This window comes from Geotrypetes seraphini, chromosome 11, assembly GCF_902459505.1.
Source record: "Geotrypetes seraphini chromosome 11, aGeoSer1.1, whole genome shotgun sequence".
Classification (NCBI taxonomy): domain Eukaryota; kingdom Metazoa; phylum Chordata; class Amphibia; order Gymnophiona; family Dermophiidae; genus Geotrypetes; species Geotrypetes seraphini.
Genome location: NC_047094.1, coordinates 10,822,072 through 10,835,874, shown reverse-complemented (window position 1 = coordinate 10,835,874; position 13,803 = coordinate 10,822,072). Strand labels below are relative to the sequence as shown.

The 13,803-nt window shown below is 40.4% G+C and overlaps 1 protein-coding gene across 6 annotated transcripts in view; it reads left to right on the top strand.

The window, feature by feature from the left end:
• USP22 (ubiquitin specific peptidase 22) overlaps positions 1-13,803 on the top strand; it is a 199,238-nt gene that overhangs the window by 100,889 nt on the left and 84,546 nt on the right. For 5 of the 6 annotated variants that reach the window (XM_033963992.1, XM_033963997.1, XM_033963996.1 and 2 more), the window contains 2 exons: positions 2,106-2,219; positions 2,586-2,630. In XM_033963992.1, coding sequence (XP_033819883.1) covers positions 2,106-2,219; positions 2,586-2,630 — 159 coding nt within the window. The remainder of the gene's footprint in view (positions 1-2,105; positions 2,220-2,585; positions 2,631-13,803) is intronic. The other variant, XM_033963993.1, reaches the window with a different exon arrangement.

Sequence of the window (13,803 nt, the reverse complement as noted above, 5' to 3'; positions counted from 1 at the left end):
CTTGTGACCCTGGGCAAGCCCACCGGGACAAATAGGGAGAAATACTTGAGTACCTGAATGTAAACCACTTGGCTATAAGCAGTGTATAAATACTAAAAATAATGGGTTACTAGAGAATTAATTAAACTTAGCGTTCTTTAATTTTTTTTAAGCTTTTTGATGGGCTTGCAATGTGAAAGGCATTGCGGAGCTTTATTTGAAAGCAGAATTGCACAGTTTGGCCTGTTTAGCAAAGACGCAGAAGGGAGGGTGCTGCCATGGCAACAATGTGTGGGAGTTTCCGTGCATCCACAACCCATATCTTGAAGTATTTCACTGAAATGTGGGCACAAAACCTGGCTTGTAGCAATGGTGCATATAATGGAACCATGCTGCAGTCAGATTTAAGTTGGTTATCTGAGCGCGTAACTAGAAATCTGGGAATTTGATATCCTGGTTTTTGTTTATTTGGCTTGCAGTCCCCCCTTCCCCTCCTTGCTACTCTTCTTGAGCTGGAATCTTTTGCAAGTATCCTGGAATATTCCCCCCCCCCCCCAATTCATATTCCTTCCCAGTTTTATCTGGCCAAGTCATTTACAGAAACAGATCTTGGCTGGGGGCTCCTTCAAGAGCCTTAAATAAGACTACTAGGTGTCGTCATTGAGTGTCCCAGTGGGGCAGGAATGTTACCTTCAAAGAGCTGGTAATAAAGAGAAACGTAAGTAGAAATACTAGACAAATTTTGTGATCTTCACACTCAAAATCAAAATGGTGACCTGCTCTGTGAAAACAGATTTACACTTCTCTAGTGTCTGCTTAGAATTTGACCTTTTTAGGCTTTGGCTTCCTTCCCTTAGACCAGGGGTGTCAAAGTCCCTCCTCAAGGGCTGCAATCCAGTCGGGTTTTCAGGATTTCCCCAATGAATATGCATGAGATCTATTTGCATGCACTGCTTTCATTATATGCAAATAGATCTCTTGCATATTCATTGGGGAAATCCTGAAAAGCTGACTGGATTGCGGCCCTCGAGGAGATTGATTCCGGTACATTTGTCTGCTTCAGGCCTCTTCATAGAAATGTAGGCAAGACCCAGATACTTCCTTTTGCTCAAATCCTTATATATCATATTGTAGTCCTCCACTGGGATCCTGGTTACATCTAAGCATGCTTTGCTTTTCTGAAATGCTTTTTCTGTAATCTCAACTAGACAACTGAGCTGGGTCCAAGGATATGCATCATTCTCTACATGTGCTTTCCTCTATGACCCCCTCCTCTGGGTTCCCTTCTTTTTCTCTTCTCTGTATTGTAACCCCTTTACAGTAGCTCATGTAAACTGCTCTGAATTGACTCCCCCGTCATTAGTAGTGGTATAGAAGCTTTCAATAAATGCATTCCACAGGAGGGAATATTCAAGAACCAGTATCAAGTGGGGTTTGAAGAATAAATCAGCAATTTTCCTTGTTAGCTGATATAGAAAAGAAACATTTTAGGTTTATAGCAGAGACTTTGGCCTACCCCAAAATATTTGTACCTGCAGTCTAGCTTGATATCAGTCATTTTGGTTGGACTGTCCAGGAAATAATTTTAAGCCCTTGAATGCAGCTGCCAAAAAGTCTATGTTATTCAAGAGGAGATGGATTTGGAAATGCTGGCTCTTGAGAAATAGATTTGTTTTGTACCTGAAATGATGAGTATTTATATCCCAAAAAGCCAAGCACACATTGCTACTTTAGGTGATTATTAAGTGGCTCTCATGTTGAGGTATCTAATTCTGTATTGCACTGGGGAAATAATTTTCTTCCAGAAGTCTTTATAAATGTCGAGAGTTCCTCAGGTTATGGGTCTAATAAATGATTTTTTTACACATTCATTACAAATCTGATAACATGATTGGCAGATTAGAATGCACTGGATGTTTGATTTATTTTTTTATTAATTGGATTTTGGTTGAATTCTTTATTCCAATATCATCTTCTGTAATTAAAAAAAAAATCAATGAAATTGCCAATCATAGAGTTTATCGACATTCATGGACGCAGTGAAAAAAGGCAGACACAATGTCTGATCAACAGTACATGCGTTTTTCTTTTATTAATCCATAACATCTCTTTTCATCTCTTTGCAGCCATAGACCTTTTGTATGGGGGTATATACTGTTTTATGTGTCAAGATTACATATACGATAAAGACATGGAACAAATTGCCAAAGAAGAACAACGCAAAGCTTGGAAATTACAAGGTTTGGTTTTCCTTTAGTACCTGGCTGAAATGTTTGGGTGCAAGAGAATGGTGAGGGAGGGTGTAATGCCTTATGATGGTGAAATAAGGGAGAATAGACTTCCCCATTCATAGGCCAATGCTAAATTTAACATGTGTGTTAAAGTGTATTTTGTTAAATATATTGGTTTTAGGAAAGTAAATTATTCTAGGTAGAGAATGAATTGTCTTAGTCATTGAGGCCTTGACGATCTGTTCCCCTTCACTTAAAATGCTTCCAGTTATACTACCTGCACACATGTACCCTACATAATGCAGTTAGATATGATATAAATGCAGACATTTGTTTTATTATTCAGTTTGCTTTCCCTAATTTTTTCTTTTTTAGCCTTCACCCCAACAATGGTTTCTCCCTACCAGTGTACAATGACAGGTAAGAGGCGTGGGTTGCAAACGCACTTCACCAAGAAGGGGCCCTTCAATGATTGTCCTACCATTGCTAGATGGGATTCATAGTTAGAAATTTTAACTTTGCTTAAAAAAATCTTACCCTCCCACCCCTTTTAATAAGCCATGGTAGAGGTTTCTACTGCAGCCCGGAGCACTAAATGTTCTGACGCTTATAGGAGTTCTATGAGTGTTGAAACAGTATTGGAGCATTTAGCACTCTGGGCTGAAGTAGAAACTTCTACCAGAGCTTAGTAAAAAAAAGGAGGGGGGGGGAGGCCTTATTTTTCTTCTCTAACCTATTGTAGAAATGAAGAAAATTAGCAATTTTGAATTTCTAGTGGATTTGTGACTGTTAGGTGGTTGGTTTTTTTGGGTTTTTTTCACCTTCTCTAAACTGATTTTCTCAACATGTAGATTTTTTTCCTTTAATGATTGGAACAGTGTGCTGTTAACATTTAGTAACAAATATCAATAGTGAATTAAAAATTTGTATGTGGAGACAGCCTGCAATTTCTGTGAATCATGGAAATAGCCTAGAATGCTCGGATGGAAGTCCCGCCAGCATTCTATTTACCTCGGATCCTTTTAGTAGGGGGAAATATGTTTGTGAAGTAAATAGTATGTTTACTATAACAATTATAAAATTAGTTTTGAATTAAAAAAAAAAATAGCCCCACAGCTTCCTCTAAGATCAGATGTTTCTTTCTCTTCATCCCCCTAGTGGGTTTGAGATTAAGTATGGTTAAAGTTTCTTAACATTTCAATCTTTTATTGCTTCCTGCCCAGTTCATTAATTGGCAAAAATTTTCTCATTAAGCAGTATACAGAGAGTACAGCTTCAATAATGGACAGATTTTCAGAAGTGTAATGGCCAGCACAGAGAAGGACAGAACACACCAAACACAATACAGCAAAAAAAAAAAAACCAACAACCTCAAAGGGCTTCAATGAACAGGGACTTGTCTTTATTGACCCAACACAAGCCATGTTTTGGCGTACAACACCTGCATCGGTGGTCGGTCAATGAGCAAAATACAATTACCAAACTTCAGGGATCAAAATCAGTCCTGAAGCCTGAGCACAGAGAGAAATGGCGGTATTAGCTCTGACGCTCATAGGAATTCTATGAGCATCTGAGCTAATACTGCAGTGGACGGCGCTGTAGGGGTTAGTCTTGTATTGATTTACTTTCCTGATGATTGCTCTCTGTGCTCGGGCTTTAGGACTGATTCTGATCCCCGAAGTAATTGTATTTTGCTCATTGGCCGACCCTTGATGCAGGCGTTGTATGCCAAAACATGGCTTATGTGGGGTCAATAAAGACAAGTCCCTTTTCATTGAGGGCCCTTTGTGTGTTTTTTCTTTTTGTTGTTGTTCAGTTTTTGGGAAGTACATAAGGCAGAGTGTTACTTGTAGATCCTTTCATAAAGTTCTTTATGAGCTCCCCTGTAGTACCTTGAACATGTGGGAATAACCCGGTTGGCGGTTGGTGATAAACAATTTTGTGTGCTAGATATGGTTGATCCACATTTACAGTAAAATGATAGAGAGGAAATCAAAGTACAAGCCATATAACAAGCAAGAAAAAGCACAAATCAAACCTAATTTTATTGGACTCAACACGGGCTGTGTTTCGGCATATCTGTCTGATGCGACCATCTGCATCAGGGGTCAATTGATGGCAAGTCAAATTGAAGGCAATATTGTATACCTTAAAAACATAATAGCAGCTTTACTGGGTCAGAGCAATGGTCCCATCAAGCCCAGTAGCCCGTTCTCATGGTGGCCAATCCAGGTCCCTAGTATCTGGCCAAAACCCAAGGAGTAGCAATATTCCATGCTACCGATCCAGGCCTTTTTGATTTGACTTACCATTAATTGACCCCTGATGCAGGCTGATATGCCAAAACGTGGCCCAAGTAAGGTCCAATAAAATTAGGTTTGATTGCCAGTACTTGAAGGTCCTTTGTGCTTTTTCTTACTTGATCCACATTTACAACATTACAGCCAATGGCATGTACTAAATGAAGATTATAACACTTAAAGTGACCATCTCTTAAGATAAACCAAGAAAACTGGAACCTTGGAACTCCACCAGGCTTGTTAAAAGTGCATAGGTTCTTTTTATTGGAGAATAAGAAGGGCCTGTGGAGCTTTGAGGTTCTAGTTTATCTTAGAGGTGGATGTTTTGAATGTTTCTCTTATAAATCCAGCAATTGATAGACTGTATATAATTTTTGAGTTGTGAAGGTTGCTCCCTTCAATATTATGTATCACATGAACAAATTGGATCCCATTACAATTAAATGCCATTACATGCTACGTAGTTTTGTTACCCTGTTCTAAATATGACACCTCTCAGGAGTTAGGAGAGTTAACATATGGGTTGTTGCACAGCACACAAACTTGGGAGAAAAAAGTAAGTTATACCGGGGAATAGCAAAAAACCAGTACTGGACTCTAATGCTCTTCTGTCATTTCCTTTCCAAAATCTTACACACAGACTCCAAATTTGCCTTAAAGATCTGACATAACTGTGCTGCAACCATTTGCAAAAATCACTTGTTTCCAGAGCCACATCCCCTCCAATGTGAGCATGCATCATTTCTGAGAGTTGCAGTAGTTCTGGGATTTTGTGGTATCCAATTCTCACATGTACTGTACCACAGCTTAGGATTGTTTATAATAATAATTTATTTTTATATACTGCCATACCCGTGAGTTCTAGGCAGTTCACAACAGTTACTCATAGTACAAACAGTGCAAATTGTTTGAGATTCGACAAATTAAGTGCGTTCAAAATAAAAGAAATACATACAATATAAGAAGAATACAACAATGTTAAAATAAAGTAAAAAGCTAAAAGAATAAGATACATTAAAAACCCAGCCTGATAAATAATTGAGTTTTTAACTGTTTTCTAAAATCAAGATAAGAAGAAGCTTCTAATACAGTTTTGGCCAGCCATAAATTCAATTTGGCCGCCTGGAAAGAAAAGGTTCTCTCAAGGAACTTTTATAATGACATAATTTTATTGAGGGATATGCAAACAAGTGTATTCTTCGAGAACTCTTGTTAGTGTAACTCAAAGTAAAATGAGGAGTAAGATAACCCGGTAACATGCCAAATAGTGTTTTATGGCAAATGCATGAAAACTTAAACAAAACTCTAGATTCCAATGGCAGCCAGTGGAGCTTTTGATAAAAGGGGGTAACATGTTCCTATTTCTTTAAGCCAAAAATAAGGCGGACTGCCGTGTTCTGAACCACCTGAGAATTTTTTTAAAAGCGTCCAAATAAATGATGTTACAATAACTGCATAAACTGTGCTGTGCTTTACCAGAACAACATCTTTCTTAAATTTCTGTCCTTGTATTTTTTTGCTGCTGACAGACCGATTCAGTCTGGGAGGAGAAGGTGAAGGGGAGATTAGAAAATAAGACGCACTTGATTTTTTTTTTTTTTTCTAGTCAATATTTCTCTTAATGAGTTTTTACAATCAATGATTCTCATCAAGAACAATTGTTTGAGAATTTTCTAAATTCATTTATCCTTTCCAAAAATTAAGTTTTGAAGTACACTGTTTTAGTCAAAGAAGTTGCAACTCTGTTTTTTTTGCCTTGAGGTTCAGTGAAGGCACCAACTCGTTTTTACCCGAAGAACTATTGTGTATTAGAGTAATATTTTACATTACATTGGTGTCTTCTATCCCGCCAATACCTTTCAGTTCTAGGCGGTTTACAACAAGAGTTGGCCTGGGCATTTCCAGGGAGAATACATGGTTAATAGATGTAGTATGCGTCGGGTTCTGTGGAGGGTCGATCAGGTTTAGTTAGATCATTTGACAAATTTTATGGCTATAACCCCATTTTCTCATTTTACTATGACATGGGAAGTCTGTGTGTGCTCCTGAGTCTCAAAATCCTTATACAAACTTTTTAAAGAAAACCCAAGTTGTACTGTGAACCTTCCATTTTTCATGATTTTAATTTAAAAAAAAAAAATTATTATTTATAACCCACCTATTAACTAGGTGAGGAATAAAATAACACAAAATTAGAGCCAAACAAAAAATAATAATTTAAAAAAAGACAAAACACAGATTACCATATATACTCGAATATAAACCAAGATTTTGGAGCCAAAAATAGGGGTCTCGGTTTATATTTGGCCCAGCGTTCACCCGCCCCCCTCCCGGATTTGCTGCAGGCCTCCACCGGTCCACCAGGCTCTGCACCCTGTTCCCCCTCCCTGCCCTGACCATTATACCTCCTATCTGCCGATATCCTGCCCGCCTTCCGTATGACCCACGTACCTGGAATCCCTAGTGGTCCAGAGGTGTAGCAGCCAGGAGTGATTTTTCCACACTCCTGCTCTGCTGCTAAGCCAGTCACTACTGCAAGTTCTGGCTTCAGCTGCACCGATCAGGAGTGTGCTTTGGGCGCTGCTGTTCGGCGCTGAGCGGCTTCCTGAATGGCTCCTGCAAATTCTCACAAGACTCGCTGCAGCAATTCAGGAAGCCGCTCAGTGCCAAGCAGCACCACCTAAAGTGTGCTCCTGCTTGGTACAGCTGAACCACCAGAACTTGGGGCAGCGACATATACTTTTCTCCATGATTATTAGCTTGTCTAATTATTGGTACTTGAGCCCATCTTATTTAATATTTTCATCAACGACCTCGAAGATGGAACATCCAGTGAGATCATCAAGTTTGCAGATGACACAAAGCTATGCCGGGCCATCAAATCACAGAAGGACAGTTAGACACTCCAGAGTAACTTGAGCCGATTGGAGAATTGGGCAGATAAATGGCAGATGAAGTTTAATGTGGAAAAATGCAAAGTGATGCATTTAGGCAGAAAAAATAAGGAACACTAGTACAGTATGTCAGGTGCAACTCTGGAAAAAACCGAACAGGAAAAGGACCTGGGCGTATTAATCGATAGGACTCTGAAGCCATTGGTGCAATGCGCGGCGGCTGCGAAGAACGCAAATAAAATGCTAGGCATGATAAAGAAGGGAATCACAAATAGATCGGAGAAAGTAATAATGCTGCTTTATAGGGCGATGGTCAGACCACACTTGGAATACTGTGTCCAACATTGTCTCCATACCTAAAGAAGGATATAAAAATGCTCGAGAGGGTGCAGAGACGAGCAACAAAGCTATTAAAGGGCATGGAGAACTTGGAATACAAGGAACGACTTGAGACTGGGATTGTTCTCCCTTGAGAAGAGGAGACGCGAGGGAATATGATCAAGACTTTCAAAATACTGAAAGGAATCGACAAAATAGAGCAGGAAAAACATTATTTACAATGTCCAATGTGACATGGACTGAAGCTAAGGGGGGACAAGTCCAGGACAAATATCAGGAAGTTCTGCTTCACGCAACGAGTGGTGGACACCTGGAATGCTCTCCCAGAAGAGGTAATTGCGGAATCCACCGTTCTAGGATTTAAGGATAAGTTAGATGTACATCTCCTTATGAGAGGCATAAAGTGACATGATTAAGGGTAATCTAGATGCACTTCTTATGAGAAGCTCAGAGTGATATGGGGAGTAAAACTATGCCAGGGTACACCTGGCGGGCCCTCCGCATGTGCGGATCGCCGGACTTGATGGACCCAGGGTCTGTTCCGGGGATGGTACTTCTTATGTTCAGCCTTTGATTCTGAATACTGCTCTCCTAGTACGAGGGGCCACTGAAAAGTTCTCGGCCCAACCAACAAAGTTTGGGCAGTCTTTATCAAGGGCTATACGCTTAGTCCAGCGATTATTTTTATTTTGTTTTTTCCTCCACTTTCTACATTCGTATTTTTCCAAGAGAATGAAAAAAGTAGAAAATCACTGGACTAAGGCGCGCTAGGGTCTTAACGCGCGAAATAGCGTGCACTAGCCGCTACCGCCTCCTTTTGAGCAAGCGGTAGATTTTCAGCAAGCGCGCGCTAATCCGGTGTGTGCGCTGAAACCGCTAGCACAGCTTTGTGAAAGGAGCCCTAAGTGTATAGCCCTTGATGAAGACTACCCCAACTTTGTGGGTTGGGTTGAGAACTTTTCAGCGGCTCCTGAGATCTGTTGAAGAGTGAATTGGACATGTGGACTTCTTGGTAGGGCCTATCAAAAGAAACAGTGCTGGTGTATTAAAGGGGAAAAACCTTTAAATCAGGTTTAAAGCTAAATTGTGTCTTTTAGCATTACGGTATTCTTGGAGAAAGCGTTGTAATAAAAAGGTCTGATCAATTAGATTTAAATATTGCTTTTAAGAAGGATCAATAGCTGAAATATTTTGGGCTCCTTTTTACAAAGGTGCGCTAGCGTTTTTAGCGCACGCACAAGATTAGTGTGTAGCCGAAAAACTACTGCCTGCTTAAACAGGCGGTAGCGACTAGTGCGCATGTTAAAACCACTAGCGCACCTTTGTGAAAGGAGCCCTTTGTGTGTGTGTGTGTATGTATATAAATATATTTAAATAATAGAATAATTTGCCATTTTTGCATTCCCTGGATAGGATTATACAGACTTTATGCTGTAATCCTTGAGTCTGCACAGTAATCCTTATTTTGGCAATGTGCAGCCTGAAATTTTGCTTTTTGTATCATTTCCTGGGCCATCTATGATAATTTTTCTTTCTTTGGAGTTGCTCCCATAATGAAAAGCTGGGGACAGAATTGTTAAGAGCACACACACTTTCAAAAGAGTGCACCCGACTAACAAAATACCAAAACCCCAAACGTATAAGAACATAAGAATTGCCGCTGCTGGGTCAGACCAGTGGTCCATCGTGCCCAGCAGTCCGCTCACGCGGAGACCCTCTGGTCAAAGACCAGTGCCCTAACTGAGATTAGCCCTACCTGCGTACGTTCCAGTTCAGCAGGAACTTGTCTAACTTTGTTTTCACCTATGACAGACTCCGGAAGTTCCAGTTTTCTACCACTCTGGGTGAAGAACTTCTTCCTTACGTTTGTACGGAATCTATCCTCTTTCAACTTTAGAGAGTGCCCTCTCGTTCTCTCTACCTTTGAAAGTGTAAACAATCTGTCTTTATCTACTATGTCTATTCCCTTCAGTATCTTAAATGTTTCGATCATGTCCTCTCTCAGTCTCCTCTTTTCAAGGGAGAAGAGGCCCAGTTTCTCTAATCTCTCGCTGAACGGCAACTCCGCCAGCCCCTTAACCATTTTAGTCGCTCTTCTCTGGTTTTTCCCCTTTCATTTCAGGAAAAGACTGACATGAAATAGTTCAAATAAATGTACATCCCTAGTGTATACCTTTCAGATCTAATTTAAAACAAACCAGAAGACTTTTGTAAACTGGGCTAAGATGACAATAGTAGCTGTTCCATTTTAAAACTCTTCTTACGCCTTTAAGTTGCTGCCTTGTAATTCCTCTCTGTTCACGTACTCTCGTATCTCTTATGAGCTCCTGGAGATCCAACTGAATGCTTTCAAAGTGGCCACCTAACTGCAGTCCAAGTTAAAGAGAGACCCTATTGGCCATAGTAATTACTAAAGTGGACTGTTATATAGAGAAAAAAAGTGCAATTAACCTAACAATTCTAATCCCTTATTCTGAAGTCCAACTATATATTTGCAGTGGATTTTAAATTTTGCTGTGAGCAGTAGGCACAGAATCTCCCCCTGTCTGTGATGCCTATGTCCTGGCTTTTAGGCTCCTTTCCCCCCCCAACTTTCTATATGGAGGAAAGACCTTGATGAATCAGGCTGTTTAATTTGCTTGTTTTGGGGGGAGGGGAAATAAAAATTGGCATTAAACCATAATACTGCTTTTTCCTAAAAAGGTTTATGTAGGTAATGACTAATGTTTGTGCTCTCTTCTTGGGTTCTATTATAGCTTGAATTAACTTATTTCTCTGTAGCATGTTTTTCAGTATTATGTTGCTAAATTTTGAATTATCCAGTCCGTAGATGTTTAAACATGGAGGATGACTGCTAGCATATGAATAGCTTGCAAAGTGCATGATTGATATCATCAGATTTGGCAACAAAATGCCTACTCTGGCCCTGTTTTTCTTACCAGTGAGCCATCATAACTTTCCTCTTAATACTTAGTTTCTGTGGATTCTTCGTGGTCCTTCTCCAGTTCACTGCAACAAGGGCTGAATTGAATTGTTGGGTCTCCCCATAATCTGAATGTGGCTGGCCCATCCCATCCCTCGGATGTTGCTTTTAGTGCCATGGATCCTGCTTTTGGACCATGAAATTTTTTCCCCTCCTCCCTGAAAAAGAGCCATATTAAATATGGCTTTTTTGCTTCCCCCCCATCTTTATGGAATTCTCTTCCTGTCAAATTACGTACTGAACTTATACTAAATTTAGAAGCCTTTTGAAAAACTTATCTTTTCAGTTTAGCATTCTCTTAGATTTTTATTATCTACTATAATTAGACCCTTTTGGATTGGAACTTAGGGAGGGATTCCAGACTAGCTTTTTTAAACCTTTTTTGTTTTTGTTTGTTTTAGGAGGTTACATTTATTTGATCTTGTCTTTTGATCATGGAGTTCCTTTCTTTTGCTTTTAAATTTGTCAACCGCTCTGCTGTTACTGCAAAGGGCAATCTGTAAGTGCTAATAAAGAAAACCATCCAAAAATGCAAGAAAGGAGTCAGAAAACTGATTGAGTCACTTATTCTGCGCAAGACATACGTTCACAGTCTATTTTACAAAAGTCAGACAAAGCAAATAGGGATAGAAGTGAGCAACTTCAGTTTTTATTTATTTCTTGTGCTTTATTAACCCCCTTTATGAAGAGAATCTCCCAGGGCAGTCACTGCCTGACAAAAAAAACATTTTAATAACATAGCAATAGTAAAATGCTAAAAGTATCATCATAAGTGGAGACGGGCAAATTGACTCCTTGTATTAGGAATAACAGAAATGTGCACATTAAAATTCCACAGTAGAATCAGGAATATGCTAAATGTCAGCAATGTACAAATTTTACATCATAATATTTGTTTATTTATTCATTCAACTTTCTAAACCGTTCTCCCAGAGGAGCTCAGAATGGTTGACATGAATTTATTCAGGTACTCAAGCATTTTCCCCTGTCTGTACCAGTGGGCTCACAATCTGTCTAATGTATTTGGGGCAATGGGGGGATTAAGTGACTTTCCCAGGGTCAAAAGGAGCAGCGTGGGTGCTGAAGTTGTAGCTTTAACCACTGCACCACTCTAGAAACCAAAATATAGCAAAAGTGAGCCAAGTATAGGACAATGAAGTGGTTTTTTTGCTACTTCAGCTTGTCTGCGGTGTTCTTTGCTCACAGGTTTAAAGACAATAGACTGTTTTCAGTCCAATTCTTTATATGTGAGTTTGCAAACCATTGGACCCCTGAGGAAGGCGTGTTCGCCGAAACACAGACCGTGTAGGGCCCGGGTGGATTTTTATCATTGTACTTTTTCATTGAATTTTCATGTTTTTATATGTCAGTGTATAATAAATTATCTCCAGAACATCAGTATCCACAGTTTTTTGTTTTTGTTTTCATCGGTGGATTGTTTTCACTGTGGATCATTAGGTCTCCCCATTTTTCTTTGTTGGGTAACTGTGTTTTTGAACAGGCCTGCCTGTCTTTTTAATTTTTTTCCCCATGGCACAGATATTTTGCGTGTGTTACACACGCAAAATATCTGCCCCATAAAAAATAAATAAAAGACAGGCAGGCCTGTCCAAAAAAAGTGCGCCCCCCAAAAAAAAACCGCCTCCCCTCCCAATGCTGCTCCCCCCCTTCAAGCGCAAATATGGCAGGAAGGATGCCAACTCCCTTCTGCCGTCACAAACCATCAGCTGGCTGGGCCCACTCCCTGTACGTTTCAAGTTGGGAGCAGGAGGGGGTGCTCAGTCTCTCCCGCTCCGTAGGGCTCCTCCGTGGGCCGGGCCAGACTTGGCTGGGCGGGGCCTGGCCCTCCTCTCCCTGTACTTGAAAAAGTTGGGAGCAGGAGGGGTGCTCAGTCCCTCCTACGCAATAGGACTCCTCTGTGCAATGCGGTCTTTAGGCCCAACCCTGAGCATCATGTGATGCATGGGGAGGGGTCTATGGCCATGATTGGCTGGGGCGCCACAGCAGTTGGGGGCGTGCCAATGATCGTCTCCATTTGCATGCAGGCCTTTAGTGAATTTGTCAGCCTGCATGTAAACGGGCGCGGATCGGACATGGATCGGAGGTTAGTGAATCTAGCCCTTAATTTGTACCTGGGGCAATGCCCAGGGTCACAAGAGCAGCCCTGGGATTTGATCCCACAACCTCTGGGTGCAGAGGCAGGAGCTCCACCACTAGGCTACTCCTCACCTCAGGCACAGTACAAATGACCTGCCTTAATAAGCCCTTTAAAGTCCTTTTTACTAAAGCTTAGCACATATTTAATGTGTGTTCACAGAATTAGACGTGCTAAATTTTAAGAAGCCCCTTTTATACTTATGGGCTACTTAGCGCATGCTAATTCCATTAGCACATGGTAAGCTTTAGTAAAAGGCCCCTTTGAGGCATTAGGAATCCAATGGGGAGGCTTAACTATTACAGAAATACTTAAAGGAAAGGCATAACTTGATTTAGGTGGGTGATTCTTTGCATTTTTTATTTCTGAAATTAAAGATTAAAGCCCTATAGGAACTGTTAGTTGTACCATGCAAAATAGGTGTGATGCTTTCAGGAATGTTTTGCATTCTGTTCTTTAATTTTGTCTTTTTCTGTTAGCTTTGTTTCTAGAATATGCATTTTGCACACAGTAAGCCTGAACCCTCCTGTTTTAAAATGCATCCATCTGTCTTAAGGCTAGATGCACTAAAGTCAGCATCGTCACTAAACCTGTTTTCACAGCTTTAGCAATGATCGCTATTATTGACCTGATTCACAAAATGGCCCACCTCGTGTTTTTCCCCTCGATCACCCATTTTCTGATCCGGCCACCCAAATTAGCTAAAACCCCATGCAAAGTAGCCAAGCGATTGATGCATTATCATCGCTTGGCTATTCAAAAAAAACAAAAAGGGGGGGGGGGGGTTAGCGATCAGAAAAAACCGACAGGTCTGTTTGGGGTTTTTGTTTTCTTTCTTTCTTTTTTTTTTCAATGGCACAGATATTTTAAGTGTGTCGCACATGCAAAATATCTGTCCCTTGAAAAAAAGTTTCCCCATGCC